This window comes from Plecotus auritus (genome assembly GCF_963455305.1).
Source record: "Plecotus auritus genome assembly, chromosome: 9".
Classification (NCBI taxonomy): Eukaryota; Metazoa; Chordata; class Mammalia; order Chiroptera; family Vespertilionidae; genus Plecotus; species Plecotus auritus.
In genome coordinates, this window is record NC_137783.1 from 44,193,865 (window position 1) to 44,218,501 (window position 24,637).

At 53.3% G+C, this 24,637-nt stretch overlaps 1 protein-coding gene across 2 annotated transcripts in view; it reads left to right on the forward strand.

The window, feature by feature from the left end:
- Positions 1 to 24,637, forward strand: part of COL13A1 (collagen type XIII alpha 1 chain) — a 139,378-nt gene that overhangs the window by 104,910 nt on the left and 9,831 nt on the right. Inside the window, exons 19-35 of one of the 2 annotated variants that reach the window (XM_080640097.1) lie at positions 232 to 273; positions 1,503 to 1,589; positions 3,330 to 3,383; positions 4,730 to 4,774; positions 5,132 to 5,200; positions 7,906 to 7,968; positions 8,980 to 9,024; positions 9,391 to 9,543; positions 10,106 to 10,204; positions 11,464 to 11,508; positions 13,882 to 13,923; positions 14,834 to 14,860; positions 15,743 to 15,823; positions 19,071 to 19,106; positions 21,819 to 21,872; positions 22,396 to 22,449; positions 23,421 to 23,456. In XM_080640097.1, the coding sequence (XP_080496223.1) occupies positions 232 to 273; positions 1,503 to 1,589; positions 3,330 to 3,383; positions 4,730 to 4,774; positions 5,132 to 5,200; positions 7,906 to 7,968; positions 8,980 to 9,024; positions 9,391 to 9,543; positions 10,106 to 10,204; positions 11,464 to 11,508; positions 13,882 to 13,923; positions 14,834 to 14,860; positions 15,743 to 15,823; positions 19,071 to 19,106; positions 21,819 to 21,872; positions 22,396 to 22,449; positions 23,421 to 23,456 (1,032 nt within the window). The remainder of the gene's footprint in view (positions 1 to 231; positions 274 to 1,502; positions 1,590 to 3,329; positions 3,384 to 4,729; positions 4,775 to 5,131; positions 5,201 to 7,905; positions 7,969 to 8,979; positions 9,025 to 9,390; positions 9,544 to 10,105; positions 10,205 to 11,463; positions 11,509 to 13,881; positions 13,924 to 14,833; positions 14,861 to 15,742; positions 15,824 to 19,070; positions 19,107 to 21,818; positions 21,873 to 22,395; positions 22,450 to 23,420; positions 23,457 to 24,637) is intronic. The other variant, XM_080640098.1, reaches the window with a different exon arrangement.

The following is a 24,637-nucleotide window of genomic DNA, read 5'->3' on the forward strand; positions in this document are numbered from 1 at the left end:
CCACATGGGGAGAGGGGAACACTGATGCAGGCTGTCACCAGTGTGAAGTGGTCTTAAGAAGGAGTTGGGCCAGATGGGGGTCCTTTCGGAAGTGGAGTCCTTCAGAAAACAGCCCTCTGAGGGGCAGGGAGGTGGGAGAGAGGAAAGCCAAGGCCTGGCGCTGGCGGGGTGAGGCCTCACCCACATCCTGGAGGAGCAGCTTCTAACCACACTGTCTGCATTTCTCTGCAGGGTGAGAAGGGCGCCGTGGGCCTTGGCCTCCCAGGGCAGAAGGTGGGTATTGAGGAGCTCTGCGTGGTAAGATGCCCATCCCCAGCCACGTTCCCACCTGCACATTCCCTCCCAGAGGAGGGGGGTAAGGCGATGCCACATGGGAGGCCCTGATTGGCCAAACAATGCCCAAATTCAAAGAATTCAATGGCTATGACCTGGTCAGACTTCTTTGCTCTGAAAATGTGCTCTGTGGTACATGAGCTCCATAAGATAGTCCATTTGAAGAAAGACTAGAGGTCAGGTAAGTGTGGGAGAGCTGGGTAAGGTGGCCCCTCAAACAGTGACAGGCACCATCGCCTGTCAGAGCTCTGAGCACGCTGCATGAAGGAGCTCGCAAAGCTTCATTTCATTCTGCCTTTCCTAACATTGTTTGGCCACCAGACCCCTTTTTTTCACATTTCAAATACACTGAGTGACCAGATTATTATGATCTCTGAACACATAATAATCTGGCCACTCAGTGTGTGTGTGTGTGTGTGTGTGTGTGTGTGTGTGTGTGTGTGTATATGTATGTGTGTGTGTGTGTGTGTGTGTGTGTGTGTGTGTGTGTGTATTAGAGGCCTGGTGCATGGATTCGTGCATGGGTGGGGTCCAGCCAGCCTGGCCAGGGGGAGGGGACATGGGCGGTTGGCCGGCCTGCCTGCTGGTTGAACTCCTGGTTGAGGGGACAATTTGCATATTAGCCTTTTATTATATAGGATATACACTGAGTGGCCAGATTATTATGCTTTCAGAGATCATAATAATCTGGCCACTCAGTGTATTTTCAACCCCCTGGAGAAGTATTCCATGGAACACCCTTTAAAATATATTTTTAAAATTGATTTTAGAGAGGAAGGGAAAGGGAGAGAAAGGTAGAAACATCAATGATGAGAGAGAATCATTGATCAGCTGCATCCTACATGCCCCCCACTGGTGATCGAGCCGGCAACCTGGCGTGTGGCCTGACCGGCATCAAACTGTGACCACTGAGCCATGCCAACTGGTTCCATGGAACACCCTTTGAGAAACACTGTTCCAGACCCAAGTTCTGTTAGGTCTCTTGCTTCAGCCTGTTCCCTTTGAATAGCCAGCTCCATTCTCTCCTCAAAACCTGCGGCTGGATCAGACTAGGCCAGGCTTCTGAAGGCCTCTGGAGCTCACAGCCCCCTAATGCCCACCCTCACCCCCTGCCAAATTTAGCCTGAACTGTGAGGGAAGAACTAATAACTCTTACTTTCCACCCTCAGGGAGAGAAAGGCGATTCTGGCAACTCTATTGGAGGAGGCAGAGGGGAGCCCGGCCCCCCAGGGCTCCCTGGGCTGCCAGGGCCAAAGGTCAGTGCTCAAGGAAGATGTTTGCCTGAGGCCTTTACCTCAGCCGGTTCTTGGGGACTCTGTGTCCTGGGCACCTTGCCTTCTCTAGTCTTTTGCTGCAGAAGTGTGGTTTTTCCTGTGGATTCTGGAAAGGTCATTTGGCCTGAGCTCCTACTTCCAAGCAGAGACTGTTTGGCCATCCAGCAGAGATGTCACCCAAGACAGAGGGTTGGTCCCATTGACTCAAATGGCTATGATGTAACTGAGTCAGGGGCTGGCGACTGCAGGGCCTTAGGACAGCCAGAAAGGCCCCTCGGCTCGGCTCTGAATAGGCCACAGGCCAGCGAGCTGCTGAGCCCCACCTGTGCTGCTGCACTTCGGGGAGGAGGGTGGTGGCCGGGAGACAGCTGGCCGCCCACCCTTTCCTTGCTCTTTGTGGAAACTGCAGGGGTAAGACTCCAGTTTCCCAAAGCAGATGCTTCCTTGGTTTATTTTAGCAGCATGGGGAGGTGAGGGGGTCTCTTTCTTAGCTTATAAGGAAAATATTAATTACATGATTGGCAGCAGTACACTCATTCACCCCACTGGCTGGCGTTTATCAAGGGCTGCTATGGTGGGCTGGCCCGCAATCTGGCAGGACAGGCAGAGCCACAATTCGCAGGAATACAGTGCAGGGAGCACGAGGAACTTCACAGGCAGACGTGGCTTCCCCTTCCCCGTGCCCATGCCCTATGCCAGCCTTGGGCAAACTACGGCCCGCGGGCCGGATCCGGCTGTTCTATCCGGTTCTTTTGCTCTCCCCTCCGCTCCTTTACTTTGAATTTATATTAGTTCACACAAACACTCCATCCATGCTTTTGTTCCAGCCCTCTGGTCCAGTTTAAGGACCCATTGTGGCCCTCGAGTCAAAAAGTTTGCCCACCCCTGCCCTATGCCCATCTGACTGTGGTGGGGACAGACCCTCCCTGACATGAGCACCAGCTTTGCCAAAGGTGGCCCTCCCACCGGGTTCCCAGACATCCCAAGTTTTGGAGTTTGTCCCTCTGCCCCCACAGGGCATGAATAGCTGGCACATTTGGGGTCTTCATTTAGGGTTGGAGAAATCTGGTCACTATTGTCCTCACACCCTGGGACAAAAGAAAGGGAAAGCTAGAAGACTATTCCCAACATCTCATCCTCTTCCAAGTCCAGGCAGATGTTTAATAAGTGATGTGTTTGGGATGGGCCTCTTCCCATTTCCCCTTTCCCTCCTGTCCTAGGCCTCCAGTACTCCCCTTCCCTGTGTCCCCCCACATACACATAGGCCCAGGGTCTTCACCCTCTCCTCACCCCCCAGGCAGGGTGAGGTGTGCCTTTGCAAGTGTTTCAGGCTCCAAAATGACCCGCCAAGGGCTGCTGGCATCCACATTTGGGGCCAAGACAGAACTGGGCACATATATGTTAACTGAGAACTGTGGGTGGCCTGGCTGGGGGGGAGGGTGGGTGGTGTGGGGTGGACACCAGCCAGTGGTGAGAACAGACCTCAGAGGATGAAGGGAGTAGAAAGAAGGGCTGTAGGAGGAGGTGAGACCGGGGCCGGGCCCAAGCATGGGTAGGAGTCAGGTAGGTGGAATGGGGTGAGTTCGTAGAATCTAGCAGAGAAAAACATGGAGACCCAAAGACACAATAGCCAGGACATTAACAGCAGGACCATCTTTTGCCCCCTTGAGCGGCTGTCCAAGGTGCCCTGCAAGCCTTCACCCCATCTCTCTCCTTCCCCAGGGAGAAGCTGGTGTCCATGGCCAGGCCGGCCCCCCCGGAAAGCAGGGGGATAAGGTACAGAGGCCCCAGATCTGAAAGCTACAGGATGAGGGTCAGCTTGGGAGTTCAAGCCCCAGCTCAGAGATGAGCAGTGTGGCCACCCCTGCGGCTGGACCCCCTGGGCACAGGCTGACCGGCTGGGACTCCTGCCTGCTGTGTGTCCCCTGAGACAGCAGTCATGCAAAGGCTGGCCCAGGGGCCGGACGTGGGGACTGGGGAGTGGCCCAGAGCCCCTGCTCTGTTAGCCTTCAAGCCCTGGTTCAGGGGACTCCCGCTTCCCGCCAGCTGCTCCCCGTGCAGGGGCGGGTGGGTGCTGTGTGCCTCACAGGAGCACGACTGAAATGCTGTGGCGGGAGGCAGAGAGGCAGGTGACCTGGAGGTGCCAGTGGCTAGATGCTCCATGAGCTCCACCTCCAGTGTCCTCAGGAGTTGAGTTACATTAAAGGGTTCACTTTTCCTTTATTTTCACTTTTTCTTTTTTTTTTAAATTGTCCTCAATGTTAACACTATCCCAGAACAACTGAAGCGTGGTTTGTTCTCACAATTTACACCACTGTTTCATTTATTCCCCACCCTCTGTCCTGTTTCCAACAGGAAAAAGTCCCCTCACGTCCCCCGCTCAGGGAGGCTGGGGGCTCCTAATACCTTCCGCTCCCCAACCCTCCCGTGTTCCATCCTGCAGTTTGGATCTTTCACGAACAGAGGGGCCCCTAAAAGAACTACATGGGCTCTTCAAGGCAAATATTGGCCCAGGCCAGTGGTCGGCAAACTCATTAGTCAACAGGCCAAATATCAACAGTACAACGATTGAAATTTCTTTTGAGATCCAAATTTTTTAAACTAAAACTATATAGGTAGGTACATTGTTATTAACTTAATTAGGGTACTCCTAAGCTGGCCTTGGCTAAAAACTCAAGGGGCCAAAGAGCCGCATGTGGCTCTCGGGCTGCAGTTTGCCGACCACTGGCCCAGGCAATTAATTGGCAAAAAGTTTCAGAGCCCTTGCTTCATGAGCAGAATGGGAATGAGGAGAACCAGAGGGCTCATCTCTGCCCCCATGGAGGTGGCTGGCTTAGAGGCCTGGGGAGGTGGCAGACGGACACAGGTGGGGTCACTAACAACTAACGCAGGACAGAAAGAATACCTCTCAGTGCAAGCTGAGGGAGCTGGGAAGGAGGGAGGGGATGCCTCCGGGTAGAGAGGAGCCTGCACTTTCAGGTACAGGGAGCTCTGCATCCTTGTGGCTGAGCTAGGGTGAGCCTCCTGGCGGCCCATGGCCCTAGCGCGTGGCCCACCTGGAGGCAACAGGATCTCTGTACCTAGCTTTATCCCCATTTCACTCCAGTTTTGTCGTGCAACAGGGGGACCCTGGAGCGCCTGGAGAACAGGGACCAGCTGGCCCCAAGGTATGTGCATCTCACCCAGAGTCCCAGCGCATCTCACCTCTCTGAAGTGGCTGGTCCCTGGGGTCTTGAGGGAAGAGGAGAAGAGCCTGATGGTCCCCAATAAGGGTCTGGCCTTGCAGCCAGGACTGGTTCAGTCTTCTCCAGGTCGGTCTAGTCTGGCGCTCACGGAGTCCAACTCCCAGGCATCCTCTGAGAGCGCTCGGGTCCCCCGCTAGGCTCCCCTCTTGCTGCTCTGGACCCACCTGTGTGCAGCCAGGCACAGCCCGTGTTGTCCACGGTCCATTTGACAAACAGCGGGCGGCAGCTGTGGTCGGGTCCCCGCTGGCCCAGGCGGTTGAGATCTTATTTGTCTTGCAGGGCTCCAAGGGAGAGGCCGGGGAAGGAGAGCCGGTGGAGTGCAACGCCAGCATCAACGAGGCGCTCCAGGTGCGTGGGGCTGGCCTGGGACGAGAGAGCTGCAGGTGCTGGCCTCGCGCTGCACGGAGGCCTGAGAGGGGAGCGCTGCGCACCTGGATGGAGGCCCTGAGGCCAGGCCACTGAGCCAGGCTCCCTTGTTGCCCCTCCTTTGGCCTGCTGTTTGGGTTCCCCTGTGCAGCCTCCGGGCAAATGGCCCGCTCATTTGGCATCCAGGTGGCCTGGCTCCCCACCTGGGCCCATCTGGCCCGCTCTCCTGGCTCTGGGTAACTGAGAGCCATTCCTGGAGCATCCTGGCACCTTGCAGGGTGTTGGCCCATCCAGGGTTTGGGGGGCCCATTTCTTCAGAGCACACACTCCCCTTTCACATGTCTTCCTGGACCATGTCTCCCTTTTGCGTCAATTTTATCGTATTTCAAGTTCATACGACACCCACCCCTGAAAGCAGAGCTCCTCAGCCCGAGCCCTGTCGACAGCTGGGGCTGGGTCCTCTTTGCTCGGGGCTGTGGGGGGAGGTGTCCTGTGGGTTGCAGGGTGTTCAGCATATGCCTGGTCTCCACCCTCCCGATGCCAGTAGCACCCCACCCGTGATGACAACTGAAATGTGTCATTGCCAAATGCCCCCTAGGGGCAAAACCGCCTCAGGTGGAGAGCCACTCCTTTAAAGGAAACGTTCTAACGATGTGACTCCATTTATGAGCTGTATAATTCTTTTTTAATGCCAACAATTGAGTGATTCCATAGTTTGCTATGCTGTCTGTTTGTTTGAAGGGCGGTGCAGCGGAACCTTGAAATCTAGCTCCTGGGACAAGAGGGAAAAGCGAGGGAGGCTCCCAATCAGCGGCTAGAAAGCATAAGGGATGCTGCTTCCAACCTCTTTGGCAAAGTGTAGGGAAGGCTGCAGGCTCTTTGAGGGCTTGTCTGAGTCAAAGTAAGACAGCCTCAGAGCAGCATTCAGTGAGATGTGGGGTGTTCCCTGCCCAGTGATCCAAACCTCTAGGAGAGGTGGGGGTGCGTGGGGCTGGGAGGCACGGAGCCTACTCCTTAGAGGGGCCCAGCTCCCACGGTCCATGACTGGGCCGAGGAGACCCTACAGATGGCTCTTGACTTGCCCTTCACCTGATGGCATGCTGATGGTTTTTTAGGAGACCCTGACGCTGACCTTGATCATAAGTCTTCCTCTTCCTTCACTTTCCCCGGGTACCAGGCTGGGGCTGCAGGAAGGGAGGGCTGGAAACAGGGCCTGAGGTTTTGCCTCACGAAGGCAGACGCTGGGCTTTTTGGGGTGAGGGTTGGCCTTGCAGGGCTGAGGCAGAGAGTGACCTGAGTCTGAACAGGGAGTCTCAGGAGCTGTCCCCAGCCTGCGTCTTGGTTGTCTGCTGGAGTTGCTCTTCACTGATTCAGCTGTGCGCCTCCTCCTTGAAGCCTCCCCTGATCTACCAGGCAGAGTATACTTGGCACAGTATAAATGCTGGGTTCTCATTACAGCTCTGTCAAGGAAATAGAGGTATAGAGGAGGATGCCTTTATGTTTCTCCTTGTTCTCCACCTTCAATTGATAAAGTGCATAACCCTGAAAAATGAGTAACGACTCTCTGCATTTCCTACAAATCAATTTTATTATGGGCACCTGGAGAACCAGTGCATTCCAAGCCTGGTTTTTGCACACATGCCTACCAGTGGCAGCCTGCAGTGAATACTTGTAGTTCAAACTCCACCACCAGGTGGAGGGGCCAAGGGAGGGCTCCACGTTCTCAAACTACTGGCATATATTTCACCTAATACTGTTAGTGGCGATGAGCCACAGACACACTTAGGGACAACACAAACCCAGAACCAAGCACCAATCACAGGTGCCCCAGTCCCAGAAACTGGTGTTAACCACAGGATTCTGGAATCAATGAACTTCATTTGGAAAAATTAAAATGGATTATTCAAAATAGTTTTTGGAAGCAAAACTTTCCTGGAAACACGTGTTTTTGTTTTATAAATACAGCCTTGTATAATTTACAAACAATAAAATCTACCCCTTTTAGGTGTAGAGTTTGCTGAGTTTTGACAAATGTATCCGTACACATGTATGCACCACCCCAGTCACTCCCGAGAGTTCCTCCATGGATGGGCCTGGGGTCAGTCCCACACCTGCCCCAGCCCGGAGCCACCGCTCGGCTTTCTGTCGCCGTGGATTAGATGTATCTTCCCTGGGCTTCCTGTGAGTGGGAGCACGCCGTGCGTAGCTGTCTGCATCCGGCTTCGTTTGCTCAGCGCCGTGTGTCTGGGTGTCACCATGGCACGGCGGGTGCAGTCCTTGTTCTTCTCTCACTGCTGGCAGCGCTCCATTGCATCGATGTACCAGACCTTCACCTGTGGCTGGACGTTTGGTTGCCTGGAGACATTTTAAGTCACTGTCAGGGGAGGTCAGATTTGTCTCCTTGGAGCCCAGGTGCCCCAGCAGTGCCTCAGAGGCAGGAGGAGAGAGACTGCTGGGCATGGCTCTGGATCCCACCACCTCCTTTAACCCAGACACACTCGGTGCCTATCGCCTACACATTGTGAAGTCCCCATATTATCTCCTTTGCAAAAAAAGTGTTCCTGCCACTGACAGAATGTTTGAAAATGCCTGATCTCTCTAAGCCAGCCTATAGCTATTCCCCTCTGGTGACAGGCCATTCCTGCTCCTCAGAACATCCTTCCTTGAGTCTTTGTTTTCTTTCCTAGGGGCCCCCTGGTCTTCCCGGGCAGATCGGCCCACCTGGAGCTCCAGGGATCCCAGGCCAGAAGGTAACACTTGTCTTGACCCTACAGAGCATGTGACTCTGAGCGTGGGACCCCGTGGCCACCCCTCATCCCATGACCCTCTCATCTTCCCAGAGCACCACCTGGCTCTGGCCTATAATCCCTCCCAATGTACCAAGGCTCCACCCACATCCCAGCTGCCATCACTCCTCCCACCCTGGGCTCTGCCTCTCTTCCCTGGCTGCCTATCTTGGGCGCCCATAACCCCTCTGATGTGGCAGAGCCTGCCCCACCAGACCCTGCCCCAGCCAAACCCACAGCAGTGACCCCAACCTGCCACCAGGGAACAGGGCCTTGAGCCCATCCCCAATCTCACCCCTCCTCGCTCCCTGCCCTGGCTCCCTTTATACTCTGCCCCAGCCCTTGTGGTTTTTCTCAGAAGGCCTTGCGTGTTTACCCCTCTGCCCTCTGCTCATGAGGCCCTTACCCTAAAACCCCTTCCCCTCTTCCCTACCTTTCAAAGCTCACCTCCTCCTTGAAGCCTCCCCTGATCTATCAGGCAGAATTCACTGTCCTTTCCTCTCGGCTTCTCTCATAGCAGCAACAGCATTTTACCTTGGTGGTGCAGCTGGCTGCCACCTGGCCTCCAAGACAGAGGCCACACCTCCTTTATCGCCCTCTCTGAGCTAAAGAAGGGGCATGGGTTGGTGTGAAAAATGAAAGGAGTGCCTTGTGGGGCAGCCAAGACAGAAGGGCTGGGTTTGCAGGGAACCAAGAGGCAGGCAACCCTCCCATGGAGCCATGGAGTGAGTGTCCAGGGCCCTCGGTGGCAGCATGTGATTTGGGGCTAAACGAGGACTTCGGAGCCAGGGTGCTCAGACTTAGGTCCTGGCTCCACTCTTCACTAACGGAGGGCCGAGCACACGCTCGGTGTTGGGACCTCACCTTGGAACGGAGACAGTGCGTGTCCATGCCTCCTGAGGACTCCTGGCACAGGAAGTGCCGCTCGGTGGCAGCTGTCACCCTTGAGAGTAACCTTTAGTTTTCTGGCCACAGGGGGAGATTGGACTGCCAGGCCCTCCAGGCCATGATGGAGAAAAGGTGAGAACAGACACGCCCAGACAAACCTCTGACGCTGGTCCTGGCCCTGGGGGTGATGGGCAGGGGCTCTGGAGGAAGCCCAAGGTGGACCTTGTGGAGAAGGGAGAGAGGAAGGGACGGGAGGCCCACCCTGCAGATGCCCTGCTGAGCCCCGTGCTGCGGCCTCGGAGAAGCCAGCAGGCCACATAGGCTGGGCTGGGGCTGGGGGCTGAGGCCCCTTGGGTTCCCACAGGGAGTCAGACGAGCTCTCTGCCTGGTCCAACCAAGCACAGAAGAGCCAGTCCTGTAGGCCACCCATTCCTTCACGTTCTCTCTCCTGTGTTCTCCACTTGTGTATCTAATGAGTGGTGTTGATATATTCTAAAGGGACCTCGAGGCAAACCAGGAGACATGGGCCCTCCTGGTCCCCAAGGCCCCCCAGGAAAGCCTGGGCCTGCAGGAATAAGGGGAGAAGACGGACATCCAGGGAGCCCAGGAGAGAAAGGGGAGAAAGGGGAGACGGGGCAGGTAGGCCCACCGGTAAGTGCCAGGATGTCTGGACCCGCTTTGCCCTTCTGCATGCGCCCTCTCTTCCCTGCCCCAGCATGACATTGGTCCTGCGGCCTGGGCTGCTAACCTGGGAGTTGGGGGAAGGGGACTCACCTCGTTTCCCCTCAGGCCCCTTCCTTTACAAAGGCCAGTGTCCCCCCTCAAGAGACCTGGGTCCTGTTCTGTTGTCTTCTGTCTGTGTCCCCCTGAAAGTCCCTGAGCCTGGCAGAGCCTCGGTCCCTGTCTCTGCAGTGGGCTTAGAATGCCTTCCCTGCATACCTCGCGAGGATGCCAGGAAGGAGAGGAAGTCATGGGTAGAAAACTGCCTCTTGGGGAAGTATGCAGAAGGCCTCTCACCACGAGAAAATGCTTGTACGAAAAAGGGGTCACAGCCCACTCCAGCCAGGCCACTGCCTTGACTTGGGGCCTTCTCTGGCCCATCCTAGACACCAGCCTGTGGAGGAAGGGAGCGTGCGTGCATGCCACACTTGGTCACAGATGCTCAGCGTGACAACCTTGCGCTTGACTAACAGAGATCTTTGTCGGTCCTTAGGGTCTAGATGGCCCAACTGGGGAGAAAGGAGAACCAGGTGGCCCAGGGAGACCCGGAACAACAGGATTGCCTGGCCCAATCGGGCTCCCGGGATTTACAGTAAGGCCAGAGGGCTGGGTATCCAGGTGGTCAGCCGGCAGCTGCGGACAAGGGCACCTGAGCAGGGGTGGCCCTCACGTGGTTGGCAGCCTAGCAGGTGCCTGGCACTGCAGTGAGGCCGCACTAACCTCTGGCCAGCCGGGCCTGGGGAGGGGGTCCTCTTGATGAGCATATACTTCCTGAGGGACAGTTGAGTCTAAACAAGGTTTCTGACTCCCTCAGCCCACAGCATGATGGCCTCTGTCTTCATAGCCAACATAGTTCAAAGGGGCCAGGATCTTAGACTCAGAATTCTCCTCTTATGAGTGGGAAGACCTCAAAGGCCCACCAGTCCCACCCGTGACTGCCTGCGGCCACCTCACTCAGCTACAATAGGAGGCAGCCCAACGCATCCAACATGTCCCCTTCTTGGGGGGCATCTCCATGCTGAAGGGAGTGCTCCTAGATTTGGGGTGCAAGTTCCCTCATCACCATCCCCCCATTGGCCCTCGCTCTGCCTCTGGAGCCTTATTCATTTCTATAGCCATTTTAAAAACCACCACTAATTCAGCAGCTTAAAACAATACCCACTTAAGATGTCATGGTTTCTGTGGGTCAGGAGTCCAGGCCCGGCCCAGCGGGGTCCTCTACCCAGGGCCTCCTGAGGCTGCATCAGGATGTCGGCCTGCTGCATTCTCATCTAGAGCTGGGACCCCACCCAGGCTCGCTGCTGTGGGCACCATGCAGCTCCTTGCTATAGCGGGACTGGTCCCTCAGCTCCTAGAGGCTGCCACACAGCCTTCCCCACAGTAGGCAGTTCACGTTATAGCATCTTGTTTCTTCAAGGCCAAGGCCAGCAGGAGTCTCTCTGTGTGTGCTGGCAGGACAGAACTCTCTCTGTGTGTGTAACATATTTGTAACAATCTTAACATATGTCATAGGTTATCATTTGTATACTATAAACATAAGCTTGTCACATAATCACCTTTGCCATATGCCATATTCTGTGGGTCTACCCCAGGGCCTGTGCCCTGCAGGACCCATAGAAAATGCCAGCCTCTCCTCCCACATGCTGAAAGCTCAGGTTCTTAAAAGCAGGGGTCACAGGCCACCTGTCCCATCTCTGTCCCTCAGGCTGACCACCCCATAGCCTCTGAGGTGTTCCTTGCCAACACCTAGGCCTAGTCTACCTCCGGTCTGGTTTGTCACAGATTTGAGGGTGTGTCTGTCCCAGGCTCCCCTGAGCGCTGGCATCACGCCATGGTGTTTTGTGCCCACAGGGGGAGAAAGGAGAACCTGGGGAAAAGGGTGACCCAGGAGTAGAGGTAGGTGGTGCCTGCTCTGCCTTTTTGTGTCCCGGGGTTCATGGGCAGGAACCTCATCACACCTGGTCTCTCCAGTGTGGGCAGAATCTCCACGATCTAGAATGAAACTCAGAGCTGCCCTGTTCAGGAAGGGGGCGAGGAGGGGAACGTTCACCGAGCATCGCAGTGGCCAGCCATGGAGCCCCCAGTCTGCTCCATGGTCTCCCCATTAATCAAGTCCCTCAGTGGCATTTCGCCAGGCACCCACCATAGTTCATTCCTGGGGCTGAGCCTGCGCAGCAAACAGTCCCCAGTAGTGGGTACTAGAATGACACCAACTCAGGGAGTCTGGTGAGCATCCCCAAAGTTTCGAGACTCTGTAGGAGTTTGCCTAGAAGCTGCAGAGGTGGGCTTCCCAGAGAGGAGGCATTATTCTCTGAGAGGTGTGGTGATGAAGGGAAGAGGAGGGAACAGTGGCGTAAGAGGATAGAAGCCAGGTTCACATATGTAGGATCGAGGGAAAGAGCCAGGAAAGCAAGAGGTCAAGGACACATGAGGGAGAGGGTGCTTGGCGGGAAGACCTGGGCCCCCCAGACACCACCGCAGAGCTAAGGGAGAGACCGCCGTGCCTTCTCAGTCCCTGAAGAAGTCCCCTGGCTCCTGTCACCTTCAGTGTCACCAAGCCCCGTCTGCATTTAGTGACACAGAGCTGACTGTATAGCATGTTACTTACTTGGAGATGGATAGCCTCCTAAAGAAATGCTCTGAAATTCAGGAAAAGCATTATACCCCAAAGTGTTGTTTCCAGAAGTATTTAAAGTAAAAATTGGAAACAGCCTACATTTCTAACAAGAAGGAAATGATTAAGTAACTTCTGGTAATGATGCTGATGGTAATAATAGTCCTCATGTTGGGACCGTCCCTGTGCCAAGCACTGCTCCGAGCCCTGGCTAAGTTGCAACTCTGCACTCAATGAATAGCATATTGACATACAACGGAGGCTTGTGGGCAACATTCAAAAAATGGAAAAGTGGGTTTTGTGTTAAATGAAAAAGAGCAGAGAATCAAGTTATACATACGTATATATGTATGTATATATATATATAAATGACATATATTGATATATAATATCATAAGTATGCACATATATTCAAATATATTTTATGCATAAAAAAGAGTAGAAGGAAATAAAGCAAAATATTAGCAGTGCTCAAATATTCATTCCTTTGCCTCCTTTCAATTTTTTTAATTTTTAAAATATTTTAATGGATTTGCATTACTTTAAATTTTTTTATATTTTAATTATTATATAGTAAAGTTGACTTTTAGGGAAGTGTGTGTACACATCCGTGAATTTTAATACATGCATAGATTTGTATGACCACTACCACAATCAGGATATATGAATTATTTATTTATAAGAAGAAGAAAAAGCAGTAATTTTTTCCAAGTAGAGTTTCCAAAGATTGAGTTCCCTGCAAGGAGACTGTATATTCTGGAGCTGAAAAGTCCAAGGGTCCAAGAGATGTCAGGGTCTCCATCTGCCCAGTGCAGGGCCTCCCTCTAGGGTGGCCTGACAGAGGGTCTCCACCATGGTCACACCCAGGGGATTCCATCCTTGAGAAGGTGAGAAGAGCCCCCAAAGCCGAAGTGGGGTAACCAGCTCAGAAAGGAGTAGGCAGGTCTCCTTCCACCTCTTGGGTGGCTGCTGTAGACAAATGGGTGTCAATCTTCATCACTAAATACCATCCCCCTTAGAGAGGAAGACGGCCCTGGGTTCCCCAACTGCACTGTCCCATCCACATCTCTTCAACTTCAACTTGCCCTCAAGGGAAACAGAGACCAGCAGTCTCTGTTACAAATTTGGAGGGACTTGAGGCAATATCTCAGCCTCCCCCAATTCCAGATAACCAACCTCTGCTCCTCTTAGCCAAGGGTCTCAAATTCAAATGCCTACAAGGGCCAGGTATGCAACAAACAAACACCGAGGTTCAGGTTCGGGTTAAACACAAAAGGGAGCCGTGGGGACTGGGTCAAATTAAAGGTCTCAGGACCCATCTGGAGGGGAAAGCTCTCATCTAGCTCCAGGCATTTGTTGACAGGCAGGAACAAGAACTTAGTGCTGCCAAATTTTCTAGTTTAAAAAAAATCTAGGGTGGGTAGATGTTTCAAGGACATTTGCCAGCAATAGTTCATTTGTTTGCAACATTATAAAGGCTAATGAGCTGCTATGAGTTGGTGACAATGTTCTAAGCCTTCGTTTGGGAGACTGTATGCCAGGCAGTTCTGTCTTCCTTCATCTTTGCAGTCTCCAGCCAAACCCCAGGCCATGTTGTCAGGTGGGACCACTTAGAGCATAACAGGGTGGGCTAACCATCTCCCTCTCACTTCTAGGTTCCTGGGCCACCAGGACCAGAGGGGCCTCCCGGACCTCCGGTAAGTTTGGAAGGTTCATCAGTGCTTCAGTTCCTGGTGACTGGGTCCCTAATGTCCCCTCCCCAGGGTAGTCACTGGGCTCCACCTCACCACTAGGTCACTGTCACCTCCTCCTCCCAGGGTGGGGTTTTTCTCATCCACAGACCCCTTCTTTTTCCCTCCCATGTCAGACAGACACCATTCCAGTGACACTAAAGAGCTTGGGCATTGCCTGGTTTCTTGGAAACAGCTGACTGGCATGGCAGCCCTGGGGTCAAGTCCAACTGCTCTGCAGAAGTCACTGTCACTAAGCTCTGACCTTTGCCCTCAGACATCAGCTCCTGTTCTTCCTTCTTCCTGCTAACCAACCAGTAAGAAGACTGGGATTAAAATAGAAAGTGAACCATTTAAAACAAGCCCCACTGGATGGGCCTTTCCATGGTTACACATAAGGAAAGGCCTTTAAAAAGACCCCTTTGCATTGTACCTAGAGGGCTCCCAAGCACCCCAAACCAACAGATGCTAGTTCTTGTCTCTGTGGGGTTCATGTTTCGCTCAGGCACTGTGTCACCTGCTGTCATTGGTAGAGGTAGTAGTAGTAATAATGATAGTCGCCAACATTTATTGTAACTTGCTACATGCCAGACTCTGCTCTAAGCACTTTGCATATATTAATTTATTCAACTTTTGCTGTGTTTCCTCTCAGTCTTTCATGAGACCCTCTGGCTGGGGAAGCCTGGGTCAGATCCCACCCTAGGGAGCCCCAAGCACAACCCCCTCTTAGCATTCCCTTCTGCCTCCCCTGGGCAGGGACCCAGGCCAGACTCTGTACCCTGTGCCCTTGCACATTTGTGGTCCAACTTGTGGACAAGGATTTTTGACTTACCCAGAAATATAGTTCTGAAGCACCTTGTTTTCATTCCAAATGCAGGGGCTCCAAGGCATTCCGGGACCAAAGGTAAGAAGAGGTCATGTGACAAGTGCTGCTTGAGGCGTGGGGGAAGAGGACTTAGGGCAGAAAAGAGGGAAAGTGCTTCAGAAGTGGGCAGCCCAGCTGACCCCTTCCCTAAATAGAATTATGTGACCCTCTGGCCAGTGTAGTATGATCAGGACACAGTGAAGTCCTATGGTACTTGTAACATACATCATTGACACCAGTCAGGCTTCGGATTTAGAAATTTCCCATCCACCAGTGGACCCTACAGAATGACAAGTTAGATGCTTGGCAAATGATGAGATCCTTTTCCCACGTCACCTGCCCCAGACCCTTGGAGACAGAGCGGCATGGCGTGGGACCCCTCCCAGGAGCCACTCTGCTGCACTCTGGCCTGGGGCTCTCCCAATCTCCCCCTGAAAGCACTTCAGATGGATAAGAGGAGCTGGAGCCTGCTGGCGTGACAACCCTGGTCTCCTGCCCTAACATGACAGGGGACTGTGGGGCAGTTTTTCTCCCAATTTGTTTGGGAGCCTTAGAGCTCTGGTGGTGGCATTTCAGGCATCTGCCAGCCAACCTCTGCAGGGTCCCCTGTTTCCTGCCATGCAGTCAGTCACCTATGCCAAAGCCTGGCATGCAGCTTCCCTGTGGGTCTGTGTCCACTCCACCATCTCTTTTACCTTTGGGGACCTTAAAGTTACTACAGGGATACAGGGGACTCCAGCTGAGGCAGAGATGGGCTAAGCCAGGGATCCCTGGAGTCCCCAGCCTGCCATCCCTGGGCCAGCCACCTCCTCCTCTACCTCCCCATGCCTGCACCCACTCCTGACCCCAGGACCTCAGAATTCTAGAATGAATTGTCTGAGACATGCCCTTCTGTAATCTCCCCATCTCCCTTGCCTTCAGGGGGAAGCAGGACTAGATGGAGCAAAAGGAGAGAAGGGTGTCCAGGGAGAAAAAGGAGACCGAGGTCCTCTGGGATTGCCCGTGAGTATCGCGGACCCAGCAATGGTTGCGAGGAGCCCAGCCGGGGGTCCTGAAGGGAGCCGGGCACTCCAGAGCTCAGTGTGGTTTTGCTTTCCCACCTGGGCAAGACCCTGGGCTCTGCTTCTCTTACTGAGGCCTGCTCTGGCCAGGCCCTGTCTCAGTGTGGAGGGATTATGAAGCTGAATGAGACAGGGCCCCCTTCCCTAAAGAGCACCCAGCTGGAGAGCCAGAGGTGGCTTAAGCACAACCTTGGGCCCTAGGAGTGCCTGATTCAGAAGCAATAAAAGTGCCCTCGCAGGGGCCACACTTGGAGAACTTGGGAGCAGTGGGACAGAGGCATCTGCTCCATCACTCTTCTATTTTCCCAGGAGGGGCCACAAGAGCACCCCTGATCTCTGCTCTTAAGCTCTGGCCACAGCAAAAAAGCTTGTAAAAGGTCAGATTCCCCTGTCCCCGCTGGCTAGGGCCACTTTGATCCCAGTCCCCTGAAATCTCTCATCTCCGCCTGCCCAGGGCTGGAGGCCCCCAGTCAGGGGAGGGGGCTCACTCAGAAGGCCTTTCCAGGTGTGGCCTGGACAAACCCTTTTGCCCCAAGCTTCAGTGGGCTGGTGGGCTGGTCACCTCGTCCAGGAGAGCACATCCCACCACCCTGGGCTCCACCCTCCCTCAAACCCAGTGAGGTTGGCACTGCTTTTGGCTTGTTTATCAAGGGCTGGAAGGAATTTCAGTGACCCACCTGATCATTTCACTGAGGGACCCAGAGAAGAAAGTGACTCACTTGAGGTCACATATTAAGTCGGTGGCCAGGCCAGGCCAGAGGCTGCTCCTCCACTGAGGTCACAGCCACGCAAGGGCCTCTTTCCAGCCACTGGGGCTTCCCCTGTCCCAGGTGCCAGGCCAGTTCCCACCCCCAGGAAGCCGTAAAGAGCAGGGGAACAATGGGAAGCCCAATTACCCCAGCTTGGCAGAGCTTAAAGGTTTGGCTAATATAATTACAGCAGCCGAAAAGCAAGAGCAAGAGATACAACTACATCCTATTAGTGCATCAAATGCAGGAACATTTAAGGAGCTGATGCGCTTGACAGACTACAGAAAACTGATAACTTTAGCAGACATTTTCCCATGTCTTATGCTGCATCTGGAATGATGAAGAACTCCTTCCTATTAAAGAGCATCCCTGCCCCCACTCAACCATGAATTTCTCCTTGTCCACCTTCATGGCCCCAACAACCCTAGTGAACATGGAGAATTCCGTCAAAATGCAAATGGCAGAGAGACCAAACAAGTCATATCATCAAACAAGATGCCAGAGGAAAGACATGGTGCCCAGTCTATCTTTCATTTTTCTAGTTTTGATAATCTGGCATTTTATGTGAAATCTCCCTAGTCTCTTACATTCAATCAAAATTACTTGCAGCACTACTGACCATACAAAATATGTCAGTGGCCGACAGAGGGCCTGAAAACCTCTGTCTGTGCTCCAGACCTTTCAAGATAACTCAGTATTAATATGAAGAGACAAAGTTTGTGGATATTTAGCTAATGTTCTGTTTTGGGGCTTCACCTTGATATTATATTCCATATGCTAGCAGCATGCTTTTCCAGGCATATCCTATTGACTTCTTCCTATTTGCCTTATATAAGTAGTTCTCAATACTGGCTGCACATTGGGGTCACCTGGACTTTCTAGCTTGCCATTACCCAGCCTCACTCTCGGAGACTGAGGTTGACTTGGGCTGGGGTGGGACCCAGGCACTTGTATTATTTCACATCCACCTCAGGAAATTCTGGTGTTGCAGCTGGGGTTGAGAACCACAGCTCTCTAGGCTATACACTGAGTGACCAGATTATTATGATCTCTGAACGCATAATAATCTGGCCACTCAGTGTATATCCTATATAATAAAAGGCTAATATGCAAATTGTCCCCTCAACCAGGAGTTTGACCAGCAGGCAGGATGGTCAACTGCCCATGTCCCCTCCCGTTGGCCAGGCTCATGCACGAATTCATGCACCGCACCTCTAATATATATAGAGAGAGTGGCCAGATTATTATGCATTCAGAGATCATAATAATCTGGCCACTCAGTGTAAGTCAAGATTGTCCCAGAAGTAAGTAGGGCCTCGAACTGAGAAGCAAGGCTCTGTAGGGTCCTACATCCAACACCCCTCCCCCAGGAGGAAGCAGCTCCCTGCCCTCTTGCCTGGGGGCATCCCTCCACCTTCAAATCCTAAGTCCTAGGCCCATTTGGAAGGAGTTTCCAATAACTCAGGCCTTACTGAACTGGAGTGTCCTGCTTCCTTCTCCCTGGCTTGTCACACTGGAATCATTCGATAATTTTCCTGGTTCTCCAAGGTGGATCTCAGGGGTAGATTTATAGCCCAAGGTTGAGGAAGAACTCCCATTCCCACCTTATATAACAGGGACACTGCATAGTGAGTGGGTCTTAAGAGCATCCCACCTTCAGCGAGTTTACTCCAGGGTATACATGGCCTTAGACCTCTGTCCCAGTCAGCTGCCCCAAAGCCCTATTCTTTTACAGAGGGATAACACGAATGGATTGAGCTTGTGTTGAGATTTGCAAACTGTGAAGGTCTGGATAAATGCCAGGCATCATTAGTATTATCATTTAAGGGCCAACTCTTCCCACCTAGCTGGAGTAGAAGCATCAACTCGGGTTTTAAAACCAGGTGCTGTAACTCAGTGACAAGCCTCTCAGGGTCCCCCATGTTGCCCAGTCTCAACAGGTTTGCAAAATAGGCTGGGGAGACCCGCCTCACCAGGTCCCCACCCTTCAAATAGGCTTGTCTCTCCCCAGTGAGACTGGCCCTGGGAAAGAGGCACCAGCTCAGGTTCCAGACACCTCCCCAAGAACTCACTTTCTATATCCCTTTCCCCAGAGCGCTGCCACCCTTTGCGGGGGGGTGGGGGGGGCGTTTCTAAGAGGGGATCAAAGGAAGAAGGGGAGCCGGGGGCACAGAGGATCAGAACAGTCATGTGCACTGATCTCCATCCAGCCTGCTCAGCAGTCAGCCACACTGCATTCAGTGTCTCCATGTTGTTGTTGGTTTCCATGTGAATACCATTACCTGTCCTCCCAAGCTTACTTCTCCCATTTTGTTTGATTACCAGCATTTGTGTCTGTCCAGAGTCACTGCTTCACTCACCTCTTCCCTCCCTGATCCCTTTTTCTCCCTCCCGTTCCTCCCTTACCCTTCTTTTGGTCAAACTGTTCCCTTTGTCCAGGGAGCTTCAGGTTTGGACGGCAGACCTGGGCCACCGGTGAGTGTCACTTCTCCATTACCCTTCACCCCACCCCACCCCAGCCTGTGCTCCCTCTCATCTATCCCACTGTGGCCTCGTTTTCCCAGTGAGTCGTGACTTATCCCACTACTGACACCAGAAAGGTACCACCTGTGCTCTGTTCAGAAGTGCTTATTCTGGTGTCTTGACCAAAGATGTCTGGCCTTCATCTAAATTTCCCTGCTCTTAGTATGCACCCAGGGTCCTCAACTATGAATTTCCTGGATGTGGAGTGGGAGTCCCACTCCAGCAGCAGACTCTTCCTAAGCGAATGCTGAGTTCGGGCTGGGAGCCCAGCCCTGGGGATCTGGGCCATGACTCATCCCCACCAAACACAACAGTGTCTGTATGTGCCCGTCATGCTGTGTTGTCTTCATACTGTGAGCTCTGTCCATGTCCTGTCTGCCCATAGGGGCTTCCTAGATCTGCGTAGCCACCAGTTTGATGTAGTGGGTGGGGAAAGCATGGACGGGTGAGGGCAGGTGTAGCATTAGGAGCACACAGGCCAGTCCCAGCTCAATGTTCTGTGGGCATGTTGCACTTCCTGTTGCACCACAGTCATCCATTCCAACAGGGGGTTTATGCAGAGCTAATTGATGGACACTTGGGCCCCCTTTTTCTTTGTTCTTCCTGATTCCAGAAAACACACATCACCTACTCTTGACTGGAAAGTACCTGAATCTTCTCTTTTTTAACAACTGAAGCATCAGGAAAAAACGCCCCTCCTCTTCACCTTCCAGTCCTCCTCCCAGAGCTCCCCATCAGGTCTTCAGGGCAGTGGCACTCCCAGCTGAAGCCTGTCCCTCTCCATGGTGTTGGGATCACTGGCCATCAGGGCCAGGAGGCTGGACTTCCCTCTCGGGAGCAGCTATAACCAGAGCTGTATGTGTGCCCAGCCCCTGCCAGCCCGATCTCAGCTCTGACCTTGCAGGACATTTTTGAGGCCACAGGTGCTTGGTCTGCCTAGAAGACAAGGTTCTAATGAGCTGGCTGGAGCGACACCTGGGGGAAGAGGAGAACTTGCAGGGCTCACTTGAGGAGGGAGGACATACGCTCAGGGTAGAGGGAGATGTCAAATCACCCTGGCAACAGGCCTCCCAGGGGCCTCTCCCCACTACGTGTTTATGGAGTTAAAATTATAGACTCTCATAAATGGAGAATATGCCCCTTTTCTGAGCATTGTTACAACTTTGCTCCTGCACCACAGGCCCTCCATTTCCATCCTCCTTGCCTGAGCACACATTTCCCAGGCGCCCAGTCAGAGCTGGGCTGATGATCTGTGGCTGGACTCAGAGAAACCGAGACTTCCCTCTCAGCTACTTCCTCCATTCATGATGAACAGAGGGCAGCAGTAAATTTTGTCCCCTTGGACCTGAGGATTTATTTTTTCATAAAATCGATATCACAACCTTAAAGGAAAATTTATATGGGAAAAGTAACCCTGCCCTGCCAATACTGATATTTATTGGGCGCCAAATGCGTGACATGTGTTCATCCATTTTAACCTGGCAGCGGCTTGAGAGGCAGACACTTGTGTTATCATCCCCATTTTACAGGTGGGAAAACTGAGCCTCAGAGAGGCCAAGAAACATCTGCAGTATCACAGAATTCAAAGCCTTCAAGCAGGACTGGAAGCCATCCAGTGACTCTGGGCTGAACCATTACTCTGACCCGGCCTCTTTCATTTTTGATGTGCTCTTGCCACCAATGCCCACAGCTTTCCTTCTTCCCTGGTAGCTGCAAAGGAAGCACTGAGAATAGCCTTTTGCACCCCCGCCCCTGCCTGCCCCATAATGTAAATCAGCATTTCCCCTCTTGCTCCTGCCCCACCTTTCACAGCTGCACCTGGAACACGGGGGACTGTCCACAGGCTCAGCCCACACCCCTCATGTCTGAGCAGGAAACACAAACACCAAGGCCGAGCAATCGGAAGCTCTGCCACACAGACTCTATCTAGCCGGCTGTACCTGGGAACCTGAGGAAGATGTTTAATTATACCATAGCAAGCCGTGCTCGGTCTCTAAGCAACGCAGCTCCCATAGCTCCAGCTGCCCCAACCCCCCACGGCCCTGGGTGAGGAGCTTCTGACACATCTCCCTTCCCCCCAGTGTTGGCAGACCAGGCATCGAGGCACACTAATTCACTCTCCCACCCAGCTGTTCCCTTGGGCCCGGGAGTGGGGACAGAGGTCCGGCTGAAGGCCGGCCGGGCCGGCAGTGGGGCAGGTGGGTGGGCAATGGCTGAATGACCCCCCCACGCCTGCCTCTTTGTGTGCATCTGCATCGGTCTCTGTGGCATGAAGCCCCTCCCGCTGCATGTGGAGCTGTGACAGCAAAGGGGTGCCACCCTCGGGCCCCCATCCCTGGGCTGGTGTCGACTCCCTCCCAAGCGCTTCTGGGAGCAAACTAAGCAACCGTTTTCCTACCGTTTTCAGCCTTGGCAAGCTTGGCTGTGAAGTGAAAGGGTCTCTTTTCTTCCTCAAATCCGGCCCTGAGGCAGGGGAGGCTCTCTCTCCCCGAGGCCCCCAAACCCAAACAGGAACACAGCTCAGTCAAATGACTGCCCTGAACGAGCCTGGCCTCGCCAACCCTGAAAACTGGCCATTGGACCTTGCTCCTCTCCAGGCGTCGGGCGGGTGCCCAGGGCTCCCCGCCTCAGGGCCTTCACCTCTGCTCTCCTTCGCCTCCCTAGGGTACTCCAGGACCAATTGGAGTTCCAGGCCCAGCCGGACCAAAGGGTGAGAGGGTGAGTGTTCAGTGAGCCGGGAGCCTGGGCACCCACCTCAGCCTCATCAGTCCTGGCACCAGCCCCAGGGTCACCGCTCAGCCCGGCAGTCTCCGCCCTTACCCGTCCCTCCTGGAGGAAGCGAGTGCCGCCCTCAACCAGGGGGGTTGCTCGCGGGTGACAGCTTTAAGGAAGAAATCACAGCTCTTTTCTCCTGTTCTCTTTTCCCTGCCTTCCTGTTCACACCCATTTCCTCCCTCCTTCTCCCCTGCTTCTGCCTCTGGCCAGCCAGGACCCCCAGGACACTGCTCCATCCTCCCAGCGGCCTTGGGGAACAGGTTCTGCTGGAGGGAGGGGGAGGGGCCTGCAGCTGCCTCCCTGGACAGAGTCCACACTAGTAACCGCAACCCTTCACTCAGACCCTGCTTCCTGCACGGCTGTTGGGGGGGCCTGGCGAGGCGTCCCAGGTTTAAAACAGAAAACAGTTGATGGCAGGTTGTTACTACATCCAGAAGGGCTCATTGGCTTCTGTCTCCTGTTTCAGGGCAGCAAAGGCGACCCTGGGATGACAGGACCAACGGGAGCAGCTGGGCTTCCTGTAAGTCTCACGGGTCAAAGGTTTTCTTCACGCACCCTGTCCACCAGAAACAGTCACAACAGAATGCCCCGAGCCCACAGCAAAAAATCTAGAGCTAAGCAAGAATTCTCACTTCTATGGCAGAAGAAGCTGCCAACAGCCAAATGGTCGACACGCTAGAATATTCCTGCGGGAGGACCAGGTCCTCAACTGTGTGGCCCATCTGCTGGGATGCAGCAAACACATCATGAGCCCCATCCACTACAAGGCTCCGTGTCCGATGCAGTGGGGGTCTCACAGATGAATGTGCCATGGCCCTGTCCTGGGGGCGGGGCGGGGGGTGGGAATCAAATCCAAATCCTATCCTACAAGAAGGAGAGGGCAGCTTTCCCAAGGGATGGCTTCATAATTGAAGCAGATTTCCCCATTGCTTTGTTTTAAAAAGTTGATTGCCTGAGAAAACCAGAATTTTATTTCCCACCCACTTGAAGATTGTCCATCTACCTGCTCATGGTTCCATGCTCTGGCTAAGTGTGCAGCCCCAGCCAGCCTTGGCCTGTGCTCTTTCCCCCGCTGAGGACATGGAGGGCAGCGTGCAACTCGCAGAGGGGTCTGGGGAGCTCCGCAGCCACTTTTCTAGCAAGAACCTGTCTGGAGAGCCATGCAAACACCTCCTCTGCCAGGCAGCTCCCTCCCCAGACGTCCTCAGCACCTGTCACTCCTCCGCCTGAGGGATCTTGAAGGACACAGCAGGACATCGGCCACGGAGCGAAAAACCAGAACCACGCTCTTGGTTTTGCCCATAATTCATGATTTATCCCTAGGTTAAGTTCCTCGAGCCCCTTTATCCCCCTTCTGTAAAATGGGGATAATTAAATCTGCCTTGGATAAATTAGGCATCGGAGAAGAACTTTATGAGCCTGGGAGGAAGCACTGCACAGCCATCCCGTGTTTTCTCGTTAATGTGTTTCCATGTCCCTGATTTATTGCAGGGTTTACATGGACCACCCGGGGACAAAGGAAACCGGGTGAGTCTGACCCCTCACCCTTTGGCTCTGGTTACTAATGTCTTCATGATGTGGTGGAATGACCAATTGGAGATTCCTGACCCAACATGGCAAATACAGTTTTTCCTGATAAATTGTTGTAAATTAAAAGGATTGCTAGTGAGTGGCTTAATCTGTGGCCATGCAGGGAGCCTGGGGCCTGATCCTGAAATTGAAGCTTGTATTTTTCTGCCTGACAAGGGAGGACAGAATCCCATGGTGGCCATCAGATTAGCATTGCCATTCAGTGATGGGGGTCACGTGCCCAGCTCTCTCTACGGTGCCCTGATAATGGGCCCCAAAATGATGTTTTTAAATCCAGCGTTGCCTAGTCCTAGCAAACTCTGAAACAGTTTTGCCAGGCATCCCAGGCCACTGGTGAGAGAGAAAATAAATTCCAGTTCTGAGAACAAGCAGAAAGCTATTGTAAGCAGCCAACCCTTGCACAGCCATTATTTCTCTTGGAAAGCATCAGCAGGACTAGGAAATGACGCATGCCTTCAGAGGCCCCCAGCTCTCCCGTTGGTTTCTGCCATCTTCACCAGGACACAGTTACCAAATGCCCACAGCACCCAGAGACATGTCATGGTATATGACACATGCCATGTATATGACACATGACATACTTGGTCCCAGCAGGGACCATTTAATTCCATCTGACCAGGAGATGACCTTTGAGTTCCTTTCTAGAATATCTCAACTGCTGCTCATCACAGTGAGTCTCAGTGTGACCCACGCCCCCTAACAGCCAAGGGCATCTTCTAGTTCAAGGGTGGGGAACGTCTGGCCCGCAGGCTGTATAAGGCCCGCAAAATCATTTGGTCTGGCTCTGCCAAGGCATTGGAGGTGAGCTAATTAAATGTTTGACCAAATATAGCAGGCTAATTTTTAAGCTGATGTTGTATGGCCCACGAATGATGTTATAAATATCCAAATGGCTCTTGGCAGAAAAAAAGATTCCCCACCCCTGTGTAAGTCAAAAGATCCAAGGATCTTAGAGGTAGAAGAGGAGTGGCAAGAACACATGGAAAAACAGGCCCAGAACGATGATAAAATGCACTGAATCCCCACAGAGCTGAAGGCAGAGCAGGTGGGCTCCAGCTGAGCTTTGAATACTGGTGATCATGATCATTAAGTAGAAAGTGCCAGAATCCGTACGCTTA